General features: G+C 38.7%; 1 protein-coding gene across 17 annotated transcripts in view; it reads right to left on the bottom strand.

Annotated features, from left to right (window-relative positions):
* Positions 1-19,947, bottom strand: part of Hdac9 (histone deacetylase 9) — an 888,277-nt gene that overhangs the window by 53,267 nt on the left and 815,063 nt on the right. The window contains exon 25 of one of the 17 annotated variants that reach the window (XM_040743262.1): positions 9,943-12,950. The exons of the other annotated variants lie outside the window; for them this stretch is intronic. Coding sequence (XP_040599196.1) covers positions 12,949-12,950 — 2 coding nt within the window. The 3' untranslated portion in view covers positions 9,943-12,948. Of the gene's footprint in view, positions 1-9,942; positions 12,951-19,947 lie in introns of those variants that run through there. 17 annotated transcript variants of the gene reach the window in all.

Here is a 19,947-nt window from a genome sequence, read left to right as displayed (position 1 = left end):
CCCATGGAAGGCCTCACCCTCCCTGGGGAGCAGAAAGGGGATGGGATAGGGGGCCAATGGGGGCCGGGGAGGACAGGAAGGAGAGGGAACTGGGATTGGCATGTAAATCAAGCTTGTTTCTATTTTAAATAAAAAAACAAAAAAAAGTATCAAATGAGCTGTAAAGAGGGGAAAACTTTGAATTACCAATTTCAGAAAGATTTCCTGATTCACTGTGAGTCTTTGCTCTGCCAAAGAAGTCATTTTGTGTTAGCATTCTCAGGAGTTCAGAAAAGTCTCTTGAAATGGAAAGTTGCTCTTAGAGATCTCAAAGATTGAACCCCGAATTCATAATTAATAGTTAAGTAACAGGCCACCAAAGAAGCCTTTGCTCCAGCTGGCACAGCGCAAGCTTTCACGTTAAGACCTCCAGATCATTCTCAGAGTAGTTGGAACAGGAAAAACAGTTAAAACTGGCTTTATTTTAACTTTTTAATAGAAAATCATTGAAAACTAAAATTAGCATATTCGTTGTACATCATTTGGAAAATGGTAAAAATAATAAATGTCATTGTATAGCAATGTAATATATGAAGAGCATGCCATATGCTATTATATGTATATATTTGCCTCTCATTTAATAAATACATTAATTAAAGAAGATCAATAGAGCAACTTTATATAATAACAAACCTACGGTTCCATCAACTTGTGATAATCAATTCTGCTTTTATATATTTCATTGTTGTTTATTTCATAAACAAAAGACAATGATGCTAGATTATTTTAAACTTACACATTTAAAATATCACTATTGTGAAAACATGTCTCATATATACTCAATGCCATTTTAAATGCCTCAAAATACCAGCCAATTATATTTTATGTATATGTTATTTTATATCAGATTAAAAGGACATTTGAATCACTTATAATAAAAACAGTCATTCTATGGTGATTCCTGAGGCATGCATTAGTAAGGATAGGTTCTGTTCTGATTAGTTATCTCTTTTTCTAAACCAGGCTGTGGAACAGCTATGAAGCCTGAAGCATTTAGAGAATAGTAAGAATGGCATGCAGTCAGTATTTTCTACGTTTGGTGACGCATGTTGTAAAAAATTTCAATATTCTTTGGAGAATGCAAAGATGTCTGGGAGCCTCCCTAAAAGTTTGTTTATAATAGGAAATTGAAAAAAAAAAGGAAATTGCAAATGGCACTGGAAGTCAAACCTGAGGGAAATCCGCCACAGGCTGAAGATGTAAGATGTAATTGTTTCCAACCCACAATTTAGTTCCCATTTCTATTTTGTTATTCTGCCATGAAGTAGATATGAGTTGAGAATCACCAGGCACATCTCAAGGAAACGTACCTGTGTCATGACTGACTTGATTAATTCAGGAATGATGACATAATGCCATTTCTTAGACCAGCCACCGCACTTGTACTTACAAGGAAACGTACCTGTGTCGTGACTGACTTGATTAATTCAGGAATGACGACATAATGTCATTTCTTAGACCAGTCACCTCACTTGTATTTACGAGGCTCCAAGTCTGCTGACATCCATCTGCCACTCACTATAGGACTCAGGCTTTGCTTTCTGTGTCTGTTCTACAAATACATCAAGAAGAAAACCCAAAGCAAGTGTTCTGCTACAGCTAACTTCCCCCCATCACCCATTCTGCCATTCATCAGAGGCACTGGAGAGAAAGGCAGCAGTGGTAAGGGTCTCTTGAAATATCTGTACCTATCATCTATCATTCCTATCATGTGACTCCTTATTGCTAAATGACACAGTATCAATAACTCATTTGTTACAGATTAGTTCCATTGGGGCCTGAATGTTTGCTAAACACTCCGTTGCATATTACATATAGAAAAAAATCAAAGGGGGTCAAATGTTTTGCTCAAAGTGGTTTGACATTTAATGATGTACATCAGCATATCTATATTTTTATCCATAAAAGTTACTGAAGAATGTTTTTATAGTGAAGTCTAATTATAAAAATTGTGGCCTTTTTCAAGCACCTTGGTCATTTAGTTGCCACGTTGTTTTTAGAAAAATATAGTCAAACTATAGTTGAGAGAGAAGCTGGGCTAGCATGTGGCGGTCTCATGCACTGTGAGGCTCTCAAGCAGGACTTCAAAGCAGAATCTGATTGTGCAGATGGGAGGAATGCATGCCACAAAAATACCTAAGACTCACGGTTCTGTAATTCATATGGGTAGGCACTTATGATTCGTTCCTGATGATGTTGGGATCATTTAACTCACCAAACCATTGTCGCTACCATAAAATCCTTTCATCTGCAGCCAAAAAGGTCTGTGTCATGTAAATGAAAAAAATTTTCATTAAAGTATCACCTTAATAATGGGTAAAGATATATATTTTTTCTGGTCATGTTTAAAATGCAAATCTATGGACATATTCTATAGATTCATTTCATGTTAAGATCTTTACTTATTTGATGCCCCAGGACCCTTTCCAAGTTCATTGAAACCGGAAATCAATTTTAGGAGAAATATGGAGATTATTATCATTAAATCTTTCAGCTGGCTTACTCCAAGCTGCCCTATAAATATTACTTATGTTTTAAAGAAGGTATTCCACATACAGTAAAAATCCTTTTACTCTTATACTTGGTGATGCTCTGGGAAGTAAATACATTTCCATTCTTAGTACTTTTGAAAAGAAAACAAATGTGCACTGGATTTTAAGCAAAGTCTGAAACAATGGAATATTTCACTGTTTTATTTATGAATAATAAATTACTACTTGTCTTCTCAAAAATAAGAATGCTGAGAAACTTTGACTTGCATTTTAACTACACACTAGCCCATCTATCCAAGATCTAAACAAATCACTTGTCATATACTATAGGAATATCTACTGAAGCCTTTAGTTTTTCACATAAATCTGATATGTCGAGTACACACATGATGATAAAAATTCTGCTTGAAACTCAGTGGTCTCACTCAAAGACGTAACTAAATAGTATTTATTCTACTTCACAGATTTGATATGAACATGTAATCAAAAGACACTACAAAATTATAAGCAGGCTATCTAGTGTAAAGCCTGAAAGAGTAGGCAGCTGGTGTTTGAGCCATTTTGTTTTGTTTGCAGCATTGCAGGTTTAACTGAGGGCCTTTCCCACGCTGGGTAAGCATTCCACCACTGAGAATCGTGCATAGGCCTTTCATTTCTAAAGATCGAGTTTTTAATTTTGCAATTTCAGATGTATGAATCAGGATTATGTATAACTTAGTCTTACATTTTAAGACTAAGAAGACTAGACACTAGAGGTCAATTAAGAGGGCAAATAGTCAACAACAGAACTGGAGTTGGATCCAGATCCCCAGAGAGCACAATTCTCACTGTTCCTTGCCAACAGCATTTATATGAATACTGGTCATGTTCTCAGATAAGACTTCCATCTCAAAAATGGTCTCCTTCTCTCTATATGTATTTATCTCTTCTCCTCCTCTTCCTCTCCCTCTTTCTCTTATTCTCATTCTTATTCTTCCTCCTCCTCTTCTTCCTCTTTGTTGCTGTGCTGTGTTGTGTGCAAACAAACCAGGAGCACAGGAGCATATCATTCAATTTCCATTAACGTACACAAGTGTAAAACCAGTGGGGGGATCCCTAGAAAACTCTACTAGACATTGACTTTTGCCAAACCCCAATCGCAATTTAATTTTCCAATCTCTAGCTTTTATTACTGTTCCTAATAACTAATCAAATACATGGGGTCTATCCTTGCATTGATGCCCCTGAACATAAATGACCAAGTGACATTGAGCAAAAGCAGATCTGGTTCATGCTTAACAATGATGATGCCATTACAGTAGTTTTAATGGCTCAAATGGAACTGGCAACTCCTGAGCGCATCTTTAAGAGGAACTATGGTGATACTAGAGTATGACTCCCAGAAAAAAATCAGTCTTATCCACAGACAAATATCAGTTGACATAGAGAAAGATGAGTATCTCAAAATAAATAGAGACTTGAGGCCTAGTAGAGAATGCAGGTGCATGCAGAGGACACTTGCTTACGTTTCATTTCCTGCATGACAGTAGTAATGCTGCTTGGCTCCCCTGAGACGACACAGGCTGATTCACGCTTTCAAAGCACTGGTGATATCTTCTAATGACTTCATTATCTTAATTTATACTGGGATTCTTTTAGTAAACTTAGCTCCAAGATCACTCAGACCAATACAGGGTCACATACATTCCGTGCCCAGAGAACAAAGTAGGGAGTGCATCGACAAACTTGGTAAATAGCAGCCTGCATTTCCAGACAGTCCCCTTTGCACATTATCCTGCAAAGATAAATTGCCAAGACCCAAGCACCGTTCTCAAGTTCAGTGTAGAACTGGGTCAGAGTAGGTGAGGAATACAGGTTACTGACAGCTGCTCATTTGGAACGAGCTTATTCAAGTCTGCGCAATTCCACTTCTATCTCATGCTGTAGTAGGCAGGGTTTGTGGGATATCCCCAGTGACACTCATCTTGTAGTACCCCTCTTTTCATGCATCATATGTTAGTAGCATGAACTGTCGATTCAGGGAATGGCAGGAGGGTTTTTTTTTCTGTTGCATTAGAGAGTATCAAAGAGCTATTTGAGGCACCATTGAAGGTGAAGAGAAGGATACTGCAACAATCCAACCATTTTAACCAAAAATCTCACTAGCTAGCCAGAGAAGAGGAAGTGTAAGATATTTGATGCATAAAAATGCATGGAGAAGGATTTGAAAGTTGAGGAAAACATTGGAAGGAATGTGGGGGGGGGGCTAGCCATCCATATCTCCATCTCATGTGGGCTGAGTTTTGCCCAGCCACCTGAGCTTGGAAGAGGAATATTCCCTGGAGCCTTCTGATGACAGTCCATTCAGGCTTGACACCAAGTTTGTGAAACCCAGGGCCGAGAACATAGTTGAGTCTGTACAGACCCCTGATCCACAGAACTTTGAGACGAGGACTGTCAGCACTGACTTTCCAAACTTCTTTCACCATACACAAGGGTTCCCAGTGTACTTGGTGAAATAAGTTGAGAATATAGAGAAATGACAATAAAGGCAGCTATAATACTTAGTGATGCTAAAATGTTTGTCCTGTACAAGTTCTTGGCTTTATGAAGACATTCTTTTCATTCAGTCCTCATGCTGACCTCATGAGGCAGCTATGAAAAACACTGTATGTGGTTTTCTATGGAGGAGCAAATAAAGACTTGAGGGATTGTTAGGAGTTCTCACAATGGCATAGAAATGGATAGTAGATTAGGAGCTCACATCAAACTTCCTGACTTCAGAATGTAAAGTTCTCATTATTGAACAGACTTCCTCTTTAAAATGAAAAGTGCAAACAGCCCCTAAATTTTAAACACGCACAAACACAAACACTATGATTAATTTTCACTTGGAATAAGATAGAGTAATCACTGCCTGAACCAATTATCCCATTAGTTCTTTGGAGGTAAACAACTGGAAGAAAATACATTTGTGATATTTTCTGTTATGAAGAGATTCTACGAAGTCATGCTGCCCCACCCACCCATTTTTGCCATGTCCCTGAACAAAGCCAATATCTATTGGTCATTTTGTGATAAAGAACACAGAGCGTTGCTGGATAGCCATTATTTCATGGAGAACATGTGACCATTGTCAAGCTTAGAAACATACTGACTTCTGGGCTATCCTAAGGCTCTGCTAAAATGACACGCTTAATGCACACACCTTGTCTTTGATGAGGTATCAGATGGCTAAGATGGCCCATCAGGTAGAAAGCCCTGGATTTTGAGATGACAAATATGCTAGCAGAAAAACCTGGGCTTAGTACACAGCATGGTGAGTTCTACATTTTAACTGTTCCTCACATTGTCATGGTCAAGTTCAAGTCCTTCCAGACACAACCTCGTCTTCTCTTCCCACATTCAGCCACACACACTGTCAACTTGCACATCGTTTTTGTAGAGTTTGATGAAAAGACTTTGATCTATTAGTCTCAATCTTCTACTTAAGAATCTCCCATCCTTCTTTAAATTAAATTGTAATCAATTCCCTGTGCTGTCTGTGCAATCTTCACACCCGTGTCTTTCCTTTGTAGCTCTTTATGTATCTACCACTCATGAGTCTTCAAACTTCTGGAGTTTGGGGCCAAAACTTAGCACCTTCATAGGGCTGGGCAAGCACACTCCATAGTAGTTAAATTACTGATGATTGACCCATTAAGCACTCGCTGACTGTGCAATGATACCTAAATAGTTCATGACAGGATGGGTTTCCCTACATTTAGTGTGTTTGCAAAATTTTGCAAATGGGAATATTTAGCTCTTGTTTTAAAGTCGAAAAGCAAGAAGTTAAGCACATTGCTCAAGAGGAAACAGTAAAGGTAAGATGTGAAGTCTGTGACTCTGGGAACATTGCTTTAAATACAGCTCTCATTTTCTAATTTAGGATCCATAATTGTGTGTGTGTGTGTGTGTGTGTGTGTGTGCGCGCGCGCGCGCGCGCGCACACGCGCATGCATGCCCTATGTACATGAATGCTCAGATAAATGTGGTGTGCAGTATATGTGTGTTCACAGTGCATGTGTGTGTATGGTGCTGGAAGGTAGAGTCAGAGACTGACCTTGAGTGTCAATCCCCGGAAGCTGTTTGTTTATTCGTTTATTCATTTACTGTTTTTCAGAAAAGGTTTCTCACTGGCATGAACCTCACTAAATAGACAAGACTGAATTGCAGGAGAGTCCTGGGGTCTGCCTGCTTCATTCTTCCCAGTGTTGTGACTCTAATTCTATGCCACCTCATCTGATTTAGAAAAAAATGTTCTGAGGGTCAAACTCAGGTCTTCTTAAAAGCAATTTAATGATAAGGGTATCTTTCCAACCTTATTTTCTATAAGACTGTTTTAAGAAGATGTTGTTGATATGTAAGTAGAAATTTTTTCTCAGGGATTGAGCATGGGAAATGAAGGACAAAAAGTATTTAAGGAAGAAATTCAAACCAAAGAAACACATTATCTCAAAGAGAAAGATCAATCCCTTCTTGTCTCAGACGGTTAGTAACATAAGCCTAGGATGCAAGGAATTCTTTGACACACTTTCGCATAGCATGAAAACTAGAATACAGTTTTCAAGGGGACTCATTCAAACAACTGTGAGGAATCCATTCATGGAAGGAATATTTATTGAGTACTGATTAGATGCTTGAGTACCTTTGCTGGGCAATAATAATACACTGTGGGTCAAGCAAGCAAAGGAAGTACTTGCCATCATAGTTTATAAGCTAAAGCTTGCCAGAGGTAACAAAATCAGGCACCGTGTTACATTGTCTCATTTAAGTAACACATAACCGACCAATGGGAGAAGAAGAAATAAGAAAGGTTGCTCATCTTGTCAGTCAGGTCAGTTAATGGCCAGACTGTGGGGACATTTTTCAGTTGGCTGCAGGACTTCCGGTCTAAAGGCCAATCTTTTCTGACTAAAATACATCTGTGACTAAACCATTCTGTTTTCAATTATACTAATAAACATCGAGAAACAATCCACTTGGAATATTGTGTGTGTGTGTGTGTTTGATATACCATCCCACTCCCTCAAAATCTTCTCATTCTTTTTGAACTAACCCTTCGATCTAAGTTTACATTCCAACTACAGCACTGCATTTATTTATGGCAATACCCAAACTCAGGTCACATAATACCATTTGCAATGGACTATTCACAACATGCATCCATGGTAGTCCTCCCTATCCTTCCTGCATAATAATAACTCTGAAAATATTTGGTATTTTCAACCCATGTAGTACATGGCACACAATGTCAACATTATTTATTCCTTCCTTTGAAAGAGGAATCATCGGAAATGTCATTGTTGAGTCTCATCACACATGTTCTCCATGAACAGGTGATAATTCATCTTCAGAATGGCAGCTAAGTATAAGCTATATTATTAAGGTTTGGGGAATGGTAGTAAAGAAAAAAGGCTAACTTATTCCCTCTATACCATATGTCGATGTATGTCTCTTTGCCAAAAGCATTCTTTGGAATTGTATTTCCCAAATGACCTTGGTTTTTAATTTCAATACCCAAATACCTGATTTTAAAAGATAAGTATCTACCCTTGAGGCAAAGCTGATGATTTCTTATTTTTCCTTCCTTAAAAAGCAACTTAGCAACCCTCTAAATTGTAGGTTTTAAGCAACCATTTAATTTAGATTAAATTAGACAGCAATTGTATGTCAAATAAATATGAAATGGCCCTGGATATTTTTTAAAGATCAAGAATTCTGTAATATATAGGCTACTATTACATATTTGTTATTGCTAATTTAAAAAGTAAATAACCATTTAATTGAAATACTTAAGGAACATTTGCAAAGGAAAGCACAACACTTAGCAAGCCTTGGGAGAATCTAATAAGCCCAACAAAGTCGTTATAAAAACAAAGCTCAGCCCAGACTCTAATAGGGAGTAGAAAATGTGCCATGTAAACATGGCTGGAATTCTCCCTACAACATCTTTATAAATGCTTAGTTCAGCCTTTCAATGTGGACAAAATAAAGACTGTGTTTCAAATACTGATTATATGACTGATTTTGTTCTCTTTTAGGCCATTCCCTTTGTCTTTTTCTTTTCTCTTTGTAAAAATAATGTCATCTGTAAACAGAAGTTCCTCTAATATACTGTACACAGCAGAGGTTTTAATGTAACTGTCCATCGTTTGAAGAAGTGTAAATATTACCAAGCACATTGCCCCAGGCCTTTGAGTTCACATTGCTTTATACTTTGGAGGTATGGAATGTGAAGATGACTCATTCTAAGAGGTATTATGACTCAAGTTATGGCTACTTTGTGAGGAAAGCTCAGGCCCTGCTGATGTGACATAAGATATCATAAAACTTGCACAATTTGACAGACATAATATTTCATGAAGTAGAGCAACACTGCAGTTCAAATACTTCAAGACACTTTGAGATCTGAAGATGATGAGACTATCAAGTGAATGTTGAGAGTTAAGAACAGTGCAGATTAAGAATGGGTAGTTCAAAGACACAGAAAAGTTGTCAGGACTTTGGTGACAAGCTGGGTATGTGCTAAAATAAATAAATAATCATTAAAACAGGGAAGTCACAAATGCCTTTCAACAAGAGTCTGTAATGAGATTTGGCAATTGAATTTCAAACCAAATCTGCTCTCAGATTCTCCAGGCTGGAAGACAGGCTCAGATGCAGCAGGGTGAGTCACTGTTGTATCTACTGGCCTTTGAGAATGTCAGTTCAGATTTTCAAACATACTGAAAATTTCGTATTCTGAGTATTAACAGACATATCTAGAAGATGGAAAATGTTGGGATTTTATTAAGATGTGATTATCAACATTTTTAATCAAACAAAAAGTGCAATAATCACTGGAAACAAAAATAACAAACAGTGTTTGAAATTGCGGAATTAGTCATAGATGACAGCAGAGATGTAAAATGACAGAGGAATTCGCTTTATTGTAACTATTACATCTCAAGAGCTGTGTAACTCTTCGTCATCATTCTCATCAACAGACAGATTCAGTAAGGAAAATTATTTTTTAAGAGACACCCAGCTGTGCTGCACCAGCTGCTTACACGCTCCCAAAATATTTGTCCACTGTTACTTTCTAAAATTTGCTAGCTGCTAGAAAAGACTAGGCGACCTTCAGCCTCAGTCAGGATAGAGCCACAGGCTGACATTGGGCAACGGTGACCAACAGTTACAAAGGCTACAATAAACTGAGGTCCAGTGGTGAAGGAGGCCTCTCGGACCAGCTAGGTAATGGGACCTATCAATTCTCCTCTTAAGTATTTGGTTTTGTTTGTTGTTGTTGTTGCTTTTTTCTCAAGGAATCAAAAAATGCGTGTTGGAGTAATTCAGTATTTCTTAAAGTGGAGGCTAACTTCTTGATTAGTAAAAAAAAATCACATGACAGTATCTTAAAATGTAGTTTTGATTCCCATCCTGTACAAAGTAAAACTTGAATACAAATCTCTGGGAGGCCCAGAATACATAGGAATACAGAGTTCCTATGCTAATACACAGCTTGGAGAGTCATCTTTGAAGTTCTTGTCTATACATGACATCTGGGCTCAGTGTTTGGTATCTTTTATACATCTGCAGTAGTCTAGAGTGTTAGCCAACTAAGAAAGAAAGCAGAAAACTCCAAACATAGCTAAGTCAGCTTTGTCGTATGAATAAGATACATAGGCATACGTGGTAATAGCAGAGTGTACCCCACCTGCCCACTGGGATTTCCCCACACCAGCTTCATGCCCCCACTCAGCTATTGCTGCCTCCTTCCCTCCTCACCCCATGGACTCTGTATTCTCAAGTGACCCTGGCACTGTTCCTCAGTGTGAATGGGTCATTGTTATCCAGCTATGGACTTGAGCGCTTCATTCCAATACTGAAATGTGTCTATGTGTAAGAATCATAGAAATGTATCAGAGTTCTAAGTGCCTGTGTGTTTTTTGCCTGTGTGTCCTTTTTCCATTAGGGAAAATTATTCTGAGTATTGCCACCCACACATAATATTGAATGAAGTGATTTATTCGTATTTAAGACCAAACTTGGTCACTATGTCAGATTGTCTTATTGTGAATTATGAAAACCAAAATGCTGACCGACAATAAATCCTTCTGTAAATAGTTTTAAGGTAATGGCCATCTATAACCTGTAAACAATAACCTCCAAGTGATCAAATGTCTCTGTGTTTTTAAAATGAGCATTTTTCTGTAACCACATTTAATTTTTCCGATAATTAGGCCCTTAAATTAATCATAATTTGTTTTTTAACTGCAGTATTTGTTGGTGAAACTTCTATGTTGTAGTTATGGCTTTTCTACTTTAGACCTAACAAGCATATAACTTGAATAGAGGCTATGAGACAGGATCAACAAGGAGGTCACAGACTGTGATGGGCCAAGCAGAGAAGAACGTTGCAAAAGACAAGTTGTTTTTAAAAATTGGGCCACAGGATTAAAGCAAAGTTTATTAAAAGAAAAAAGAAGTCTAGTTATTCTTAATACACAAGGGAATGCACATGTGCAGGATAAATCACTATTGGATTCAGCTGATTCAGCAAAATCATTTGAATCTATAGAAGTTTGTTTCTGGTCACAACGGCAGAGGTGACAATTAATAAAACTGTATAGTCAAGGTGCTGGTGTGTGACATATATTCAAGAACACATTCATTCTGTAGTGGAGCAGGACCAGGTAAAAAGCATGAAGATCAGCAATAGCATGTTTGTTTGGTGGCTCAACTTAATGACAAATTTCAGATACTGCTTAAAAAGCCTGGCATTCTTTTGAAAGATTGTTTGATTTATTATTGTGTATATGTGTGCATCATACACATGCATGTGCCTTGGTCATGATGACAATGGTTAGGAGCCTTTCATCTCTTCCATCACGGGATCCAGGAATCTAATTCAGGTCATCAGGCTTGCCTGGAAAACAGTTTTACCTGCTTAGCCACTTTTCCCAGACCAACCAGGAGTTCTTATATCTATTACGGCACATGTGGAAACTATACATAATTGTATAGGTACCCCAATTTGAGAGCACTGAACCATAGTGCTCAACTAACATTTGAACTCGTTGGTTTATAAAAGGCTCTGCTCAGCAAACCTTGTCCCACCATATCTTCGGATGCCCCCCAACTGTATCTTCCGCTGTCATGGTTATGTCCCACTCCACTGAGGCAAACATTGAACTCTCCATCTTCTCCTACATCCCTTTCCTAGCTCTTGCTTCAGTCACATATTGAGAGTGACTGACTTTGTCAACTGACTACCACGAGTGTCCAGACTCTTGGGCCACAGTCATAATAATTCTGAGATACATGCAGCCTTTGGGCTGTAGGTAGGATGAATCAGTAACAAGACTAATTATTTCCAAGTAGTGTACTATACATTATGATTATGCCCATCTCCCTCAGTTTCTTTGTGACATCCTTACATCTTGCTTATAAAGCTAATGACAAAATAGTTCAAAACACAATGACATGTGAGGTTACTCTGTTTGACTTGGTACTCAAGCACCCAATAAGCCATTGTTGTCAGACAGACTCTCTCGAACAGGCTTTCTTCAGTACAGTGGACAGATGAGATTTTGGAGTTTGAAGTCCAACATTTTCACTACCATCTTTGATATCTAATACATATTCCTTAAAATCCCCAAAATCTCTATTTTTCTTCAGTGGGTGGGAAAACAATATTTGAGGATTACAGCCAATGTCTGGACACAGCACCTACTGGTAGCACTATGCAGGGCCATGGTAAATGCCAGGGAATGCACGGTGCCTTCTTCCCCTCTTTCTGGGAGCCTCTCCTGATCTTAGTACCCATGTTAGCTCATACACAGTTCCAGCTGGGCATCTTGGCCCATGCCTGAAACCTCAGTTCTTATAAGGCTGAGATGGTTGGCTGCAAGTTTGAGGCCAGTCTGGGCCGCACAGTGCATTTTAGGGAAGCTTGAGTTATAGAAAAAAACGTTGTCCAAAAGTTAAAAAAATTCCAGACTCCAAGCAACCGAAAAAAGGAGGAACAAAGAGAGAGAGAGGGAGGGGAAGAGAAGAGAGGAAAGTAGGGGAGAGGCAGGACAAATCGGCCGTGCTGTCCCCCACCCACATTTCACGCATTAAGCTGCACTTCTCTGGGCACTCTACACTTTACTGGAAAGTTTTCTTCAAACAGATACTGTCTTTTGTACCACATAGGTCATTTATCATTTTTAATTTAACTGTAGGATTCCTGTTCTTAGCACACTAGCCAGGAAGGTAGTGCAGTCACATTCAGTGAAAATCGTGATGGTTGCTCATCTCCTCACAATGACATCCAGAGAGACATCTGGATCAGATGGTACCCATACAGGAATCTGAGTTCTTCCTGGAGCCTGGGTTGGAGGATCATCACTCTGGCATTCTCTTTGTTCTTTCCTAAGGAACATAAGGAGATTTTGTGTGGGCATGCTGTGAATGCATTCCTGCTAACTTTTATTCTTTTCATCTCACATGCTTACGGAACAGGGAGTGTGAGCACCGCGTGTATCATCTGCACTTGGACATGATATACTCTCACAATGTAATTTAGCATTAACTAACATGGAGGCTACCCCACACTCGAGGAAGTATCTCAAAGTCCGGAAATAAACATTCTGTGATGCTCTGCAGGCCAGATGTGCAGGCTGTTGATGGCACTGTGGGAGAAAAGAAAATGAACCCAAGCCCATTAAACTTAGGATATTCCCAGAGCGACTTGCTTTGTTTCTGCTCTTTGCAAAGTTGCAGCACAAAATCGTTTACCCCCTGCTAGCTGTTGATCCATACTCTGTTAGTATTGATAACACAGGAAGGGGGGGTTGTTTTGGATCAATGCTGTGACACAATGGTGGCAGCCTGCATGTAAATCCAGGTATTTATGAATGTGTCCCTACCTGAAGTCCAGTAATTTCTGCTGCAGGCACATCTCACAATTCTTACCTTAATTCGACCCCACATGTACCAACTGCAGTGTTGTTTGCAAACTGCATCACCACCATGAGATTCTGTGTCCTTCGTAACATGGACATTATAGAAGACTAAGAAAACTCTGTAGATGGTGAGGAAGCTGTTTTTCAACCATGAGCCTGATTCACTCAGAAACCAGCACTCTGGGTCACACTCTGATCACTCTTCGCCATGCTCCAAGAAATGGCTGCCACATTTCTGGCTAGTGACTGACGGTTCATATTCACGCTGGTGCACTTTCAAATACAAACCATCCCCAGCCTGGCTTTGTTCTTTTTGAGATGTCTGTTTCCATCATGCTAAGAAAATGCAAGAACAGTCCAATGCAGGTGTGTGGGCGTGGCCTAACAACTAAGGTTCATTTCTTTCTTTTTTTCCTTTCATTTGAGGGGAGATCTGTTTTAATGTACAGAAAAAATCACAAATGCTGATCCCAAAGCTTTGACATGCTCTCTAGCTGTCTGACATTCCTTCTGAAGTCCTTGGGAATTTTATACTCTGAATGGCCTGGAACATAACTGCTAAATAATGAAATAGCCAAGAAAAAAGAAACGACGTTGACTCAGGAAGAGAGAGAGAGTCCCAAATGCAGAAAAAGTGATTTTTGTTGTTGTTGTTGTTATTGGAAAAAATGGGGGTTTAAACAGCACATTTATTTCGTTTTAATTTCTAGGCTGTCTGACATCAGCTCTGTAGCCTTGATTCGGAACACATGCGGGACCCCTTTGAAGTTCTGGTTGCTCTTGAAAAACATTTTTTAACAATGGCAGAAAGATATAAAGAAATTAAACTGCAGCATAATCATAAAACAGAACCTCTGGGCTCCTGATGTACAAATTGTCCTTTTTCCAGGTTTTCCGGTCTTTGTTTGCAAAGTCTCATTATGGAACAAAGCTTTAGACATTTTCATCTCCGTCAACTTACTCATCTACTGTCTCTAAAGTCAGGAATTTTACTTTTATTTTATTCAACTGAAAAGTTTAGTACACCCTTTTAAAGCAGGATGAGAATAGGAAAATCCCAAGAAATTTACTAAATGGAATCTTTTACATTTTTCTAAGGCATAGAAATATTGCTTAGCTTCAAATTCTCTCGATATAAGAACAAAAATGTGAAGAATTCTGAATCTGGCCAAAGAAAATGTCTATCTGGCTTTCGTGTTCTGATGATAAAAGGTTCAGATTTCAACAGTACTTAAAAAAATGTACCCCATGTTTGCACATTCAAAGCACATAACCTCATTTACACATGCCAAAATCATGTAAACTGAGAGAATATTATCCATCAGCTTATGTACAAACCTTATAAGCCTAAATTGTACGAGTGCTTAAACACCCAAACCATAATCTTCATTTTCCATCATTTCCAATAATCTCTTCTAGTCTTTATTATTTTTGAAGCAATTATTTAATTTATTTTTATTTAGTTTAGAAACAACCATATTTTACATATCAATCCTAGGTCCCTCTCCCTCCCATCCTCCCATGATCCCCACTGACCTCCCCAACCCATCCCCCATCCTTTATGACTGGGGTCCGTGTACTCTCACTTAGTCAGACCCACTGTTTCTGTGGGTTTCTCCAGTATGGACTTGACCCCTTTGCTCATCACTCCTCCCTCTCTACAACTGGTTTCCAGAAGTTCAGCTCAGTGCTTAGCTGTGGGTATCTGCTTCTGCTTCCATCAGCTACTGGAAGAAGGCTCTAGGATGGCATATAAGGTAGTCATCAACCTCATTATGGCAGAAGGGCATGTGAGGTAGCCTCTCCACTATTGCTTAGATTGTTACTTGGGGTCATCTTTGTAGATCTCTGGACATTTCTCTAGTGCCAGATTTCTCTTTAAACCTATAATGGCTCCCTCTATTATGGTATCTCTTTTCTTGCTCTCCTCTATTCTTCCCCTGACTCAGTCTTCCTGATCCCTCATGTCCTCTTCCCAAATGCTGTTATACTTTATTCAACCTCTTTCTGTTTCAATATTTAAACTCCTTTATTATTGGTTCCTCATGTTTCCTGTATTCTAAGTGCTCATTTAAAAACACATTATTCTCTAATAGATCAACCTCCAGTACAGCTATAATGGCCAATTGTCATCTTTGTTGTTAAGTTCCGCTCTAAGACCAGTATGAGCTGTGACATTGGAATAACTACACACAGCACTGCTCTGTTGAGACTGTCTCAACTGGCCCTTAATAACTGACTGCTGAACTGTCCAGAAATTTTATGCGCCAGGTATATTACAACTATCATTAAATATTGTATTGTATAAGCTTGCAGTTTACATATTATATTTAAAAGGACATTACAAAACCCAAAACTCATCACTTCTTGATTGTAGGAGCATACTTACTATTATTTATGCTCTAGGGTTATTTGTGTTTATTGTGTTCACATGGAGAAATTCTGGCTTTGCCATTGTACATCACTTGTAAACTAAGGCCAGTGACTCCCATGTTGGCAGCTTCACACTGGCTGGGTGTTTATCTGTCTATCTGTGATGAAAACATGTATACTGTGTGATGTCAGCAGTAATTGGGAAAGGTAGTATAACATTTCTCTTACTTCTCACAGTTTTGGAGAATGGCAAATCTAAGATGAAAAAAGGTCTGCTGTGTAGAGACAGTCCATTTTCCGGTTCATAGGGGCAAACTCTTGTGCCGTCACAGAGAAACAGTTTCTTATATCGGGTTACTAGCTCTATTTCTGACGGTCCTGCTGTCCTTTGCCCATTCATCTGTCTAAGGCTGGATCTTTCAATATTTATCATTAGTTTTTAACATGTCAACTTTTAAGAGCCACAATTACACACGCCACAGAAGCAGAAGCAGGTCTTTTTTTTTTCTTATCACTGGAAGAGTTTACTTTCAAATTTTTCACCTGCACCAGACAGTCACTAAAGTCCACCACATCCAGAACTCTCAGAAGAGCTCATTTACAGTTCACATTGACCACCGTATTTTAATATTGTGACCTGGGTATGTCAAGTAAGAGCTGCAGGTAAATTTTATTTTTGTCTGCATTATTTTTTGGCAGATAATAATAAGCACAGTTAGATGCACCGGACTCTTGTTTACATTCTTTGTGGTGGATATTAGACACACACACTTAGATGCTCCGGACTCCTTTTACTTCTCTGCGGCTTTAAACAACTCATTCTTGCTCAGTTGCACATTCTTCTTTAAGTTTTTCACAGCCACTCCACACAAGGACTTTCTTTTCACAGTCTCATCTTTCTCATCTTCAATGTTCTTAATTTCTCTTTTTACCAAGAATAAAGTTGTATTTCCAAGTGTCTGGAAACCACATCTCACAGCTCTAATGAAAACATTCGTACTGTGTGATGTCAGCAGTAATCGGGACAGGCAGTACAACATTTCTCTTCTGTCTGGTACAGGATCAGTTAGCTACACGTGGTCCACGTGTAACAGGAACAAAATCATACCTACTATCTTCTTCAAGGGAGGGATGCAAACTGTGTATTTCTATGTCATTACCCTAGAACTTGGGACTGGCGTCTAGAAGGGTGGTGTCAAGCATGTCATACAGCCTAATCCCATAAGCATGAAATGATCATCAGCCTCCCCCCATTCTCCTTAGGTAACAGCTTCCACCTAAAAATGAAAAACACTTTTTTATGCCAAGGGTTCAATGATATTTTTGATACGAGTGGCTCTCTTGAATACAAGCAGACTTTAGACATAATAAATGAATATGTCTTTCTCTGGGAGGGATGTGGAAGGGATCTAGGTAAGATCTGGAGGAAATGTGAGCATAGACAACAGCTATGTGTCGGAAAGACTGAATTTGTCACTTCTGCATAGTCCTTGGTCTGGTCTTTAAGATGGCTAGATTCCTATCATACTCAAAAGAGAAACACAAACTTTTAAGGAGAGAAAATACTCATTTGTAGGTATCACGACTGAGCAATACTTACTACTAAAAACTCCACTCTAGCTTTTTTCTTTTGTTTTCAGACAGGGTCTTGTGCCATGAGCCAGACTGGCCTTAAACTCTCCAAAATCCTGCTTTGCAGATAGAGGTCTATGGCACTCTACCAGGATCTACCCAAGTAAGGGGTTCAACCCCTTTCACAGGAGTCACATGCCAAGTATCGTGTATATTACATATTTACATTATGATTCATAAAAGTAGCAAAATTACAGTTGTGAAGTAGCAACCAAATAATTTGATGACTGTGGTGGTCACCACAACACGAGAAACTGTATTAAATGGTCAAAGCATTAAGGAAGGTTGAGAACCACTGCTTTATGTGGCATTCTAATAATTAGGGTTTAGTATGATTTGTGGTGCAGGAGTGAGGAAATACTAAGCATATTTTCGAAAGTTTGCTATAGTATTTTCTAGATGCATGCATTTTGCCTGGCTTTAACACAAGCCTGTTTTAGCGCAACTTCCATGCAATAGAAGAATACTCGGCTGCCACTAGAGTCTTTACTATTAATACCATAGGCCCTCATTTCTCTTTGTAAAACTAAGATATGAATAGTATTTCTGAATCTTCACCTTATCGACATTTAAAATCAGATAATGTCTTGCGGTGGAGAAGTGACCTATTCATTGTAAACTTTCAACGCAATGCCCTCCTCCCTCATTTAAACTAGCAGCACCCTCTAGTTGTAACAATCACAATCTTCCCAGAACTTGTTGCCAAACAACCCCTGGTGTCACAATTTACTATTGCTGAGAACTATCATGACTATTTTTCAAGAAAATGTTAATTTGATATGTAATAGCTTTTCATAGGTTTCCTTCGAATCAAAGAAGAGAAATATGGTATTTTCTCTGTTTACTGTGTACTTATAGTTGTCACATTTTAAAACATTACCTCATGTGATCATCATTAAAAGTCCAGGAATATGGGATTTTCTGTTCATTTTCACAGATAAGAAAACTGAGCATAAGAAAGGAAAGTGATATCTCAACAATTACAATGCTATAATAATCTAAATATATCTAAATGCTGATATTCAAACAACAGATACAATGCAAAGTTAAGCTATGACTATATAAAGGTACCATAAAAATTGAGATTCTTATTCTGTATGTTATCTTTACTTTAAGAATATTAATCCCAAGAATCTATTAGTAAGGCACCAGCATTTGAAAGTGGTTTCTGTATTAAGTTTTTCTGCAATAAAGTTTTTTGGTTAAGAGACAATATAATCAATTAGGCTTTTTCCTTTAAAACGAAGTAGAACACCACAGCAAAAGTAAAAGCAAACATTATACAATTAAGTTTGCTATGCATATATAGTAAAACATACTGTGGTAAAACACAGTTGTGAACTTCATTGTAATCAGTCCCATCCTTGAGCACATGCATTTTAGGTTGATGGTCATGTGATGATGCCACACATGACTAGTTCCTATCTCCTTAGACGTCACTATTCGACTGGCACTTCACTGCTCTCCAAGAGTATGATGGACTGTAAGAATGCCTCGTGTGGTTTTCATGTTCTAGTGTGCTGAATTCTGCAATCATCTGGTTGCACATCACCGGGCAGCATAACGCTGAGGGTTGTTGGTTCACCCAAGGCTCTTCTCAAAAGGGAGTGTCATAATGACAACATAACTGGGTTCTACTGTGTTTTTCCAGGTTATGGGAGAACCTACCTCTCATTACGGTGTAAAGCATCCTTATTCACAGCCAGGAGTAAAAGTTATCGATGTAATAAACACTTCCAATGTATACTAATTCTTAATTAACAAATAGTAACTGAACATGGTTAGTGAATAGCGAGTATAGGATGACCATTCAATGTGCATACTCAGTGCATAAAGTTCAGATCACAGTCGCTGACATAAACTTGGGTTGTAGGAGGAGACTTTAGGAGTGCCACTAGCCTTGCAGCGTGCTAGAGGCCCATACGGATGAGGAAACGAAAGGGCGGTGAACTACGCCGCTAGCTATGACCACTTTAGGCGTGGCTAAATGCGTGTACGTAGGTGGGAATAAAAGACCTTGCAGGAGAGGTCTCTTTTTTCCGCTTCCGGTTCTGTGGCGGAAAGATACTGACGCGCCTTGCTTGCCGTTTCCTCTTGTAAGTAATTTCTACAATAAACGGTTGCCTATACCCTCAACAGGTGAGCTGCTTATCGTTACAGCGACATTGTTTTTTTTTTATTTTTATTTTTGTTTTTATGTTTTTTGTTTTTTTTTGCTGTGCTTGTTGTTTTTCGGTTTTGTTCTGGTAGGAACATTTAGATTCTCCTTTACTAGCCATTTTGAAGTATTCGGTTGATTTTTGTCAGAACCACCACCATCCTATATCAACAGAACATTTAGAAGCTGTTCCTCCCATCCAGCTGCAGCACCCTTGGGTCCGTTTACCCTAGTGTCTCCATCCTCCTTCCCACACCGGCCCAGGCTCTGGAAACCATTATTCTCTTATCTGCTTCTTTCA

This window comes from Mesocricetus auratus, unplaced genomic scaffold (assembly GCF_017639785.1).
Source record: "Mesocricetus auratus isolate SY011 unplaced genomic scaffold, BCM_Maur_2.0 Super-Scaffold_15014, whole genome shotgun sequence".
NCBI lineage: Eukaryota > Metazoa > Chordata > Mammalia > Rodentia > Cricetidae > Mesocricetus > Mesocricetus auratus.
The sequence above is the reverse complement of the archived record's forward strand: the minus strand, read 5'-3'. Positions and strand labels throughout refer to the sequence as shown.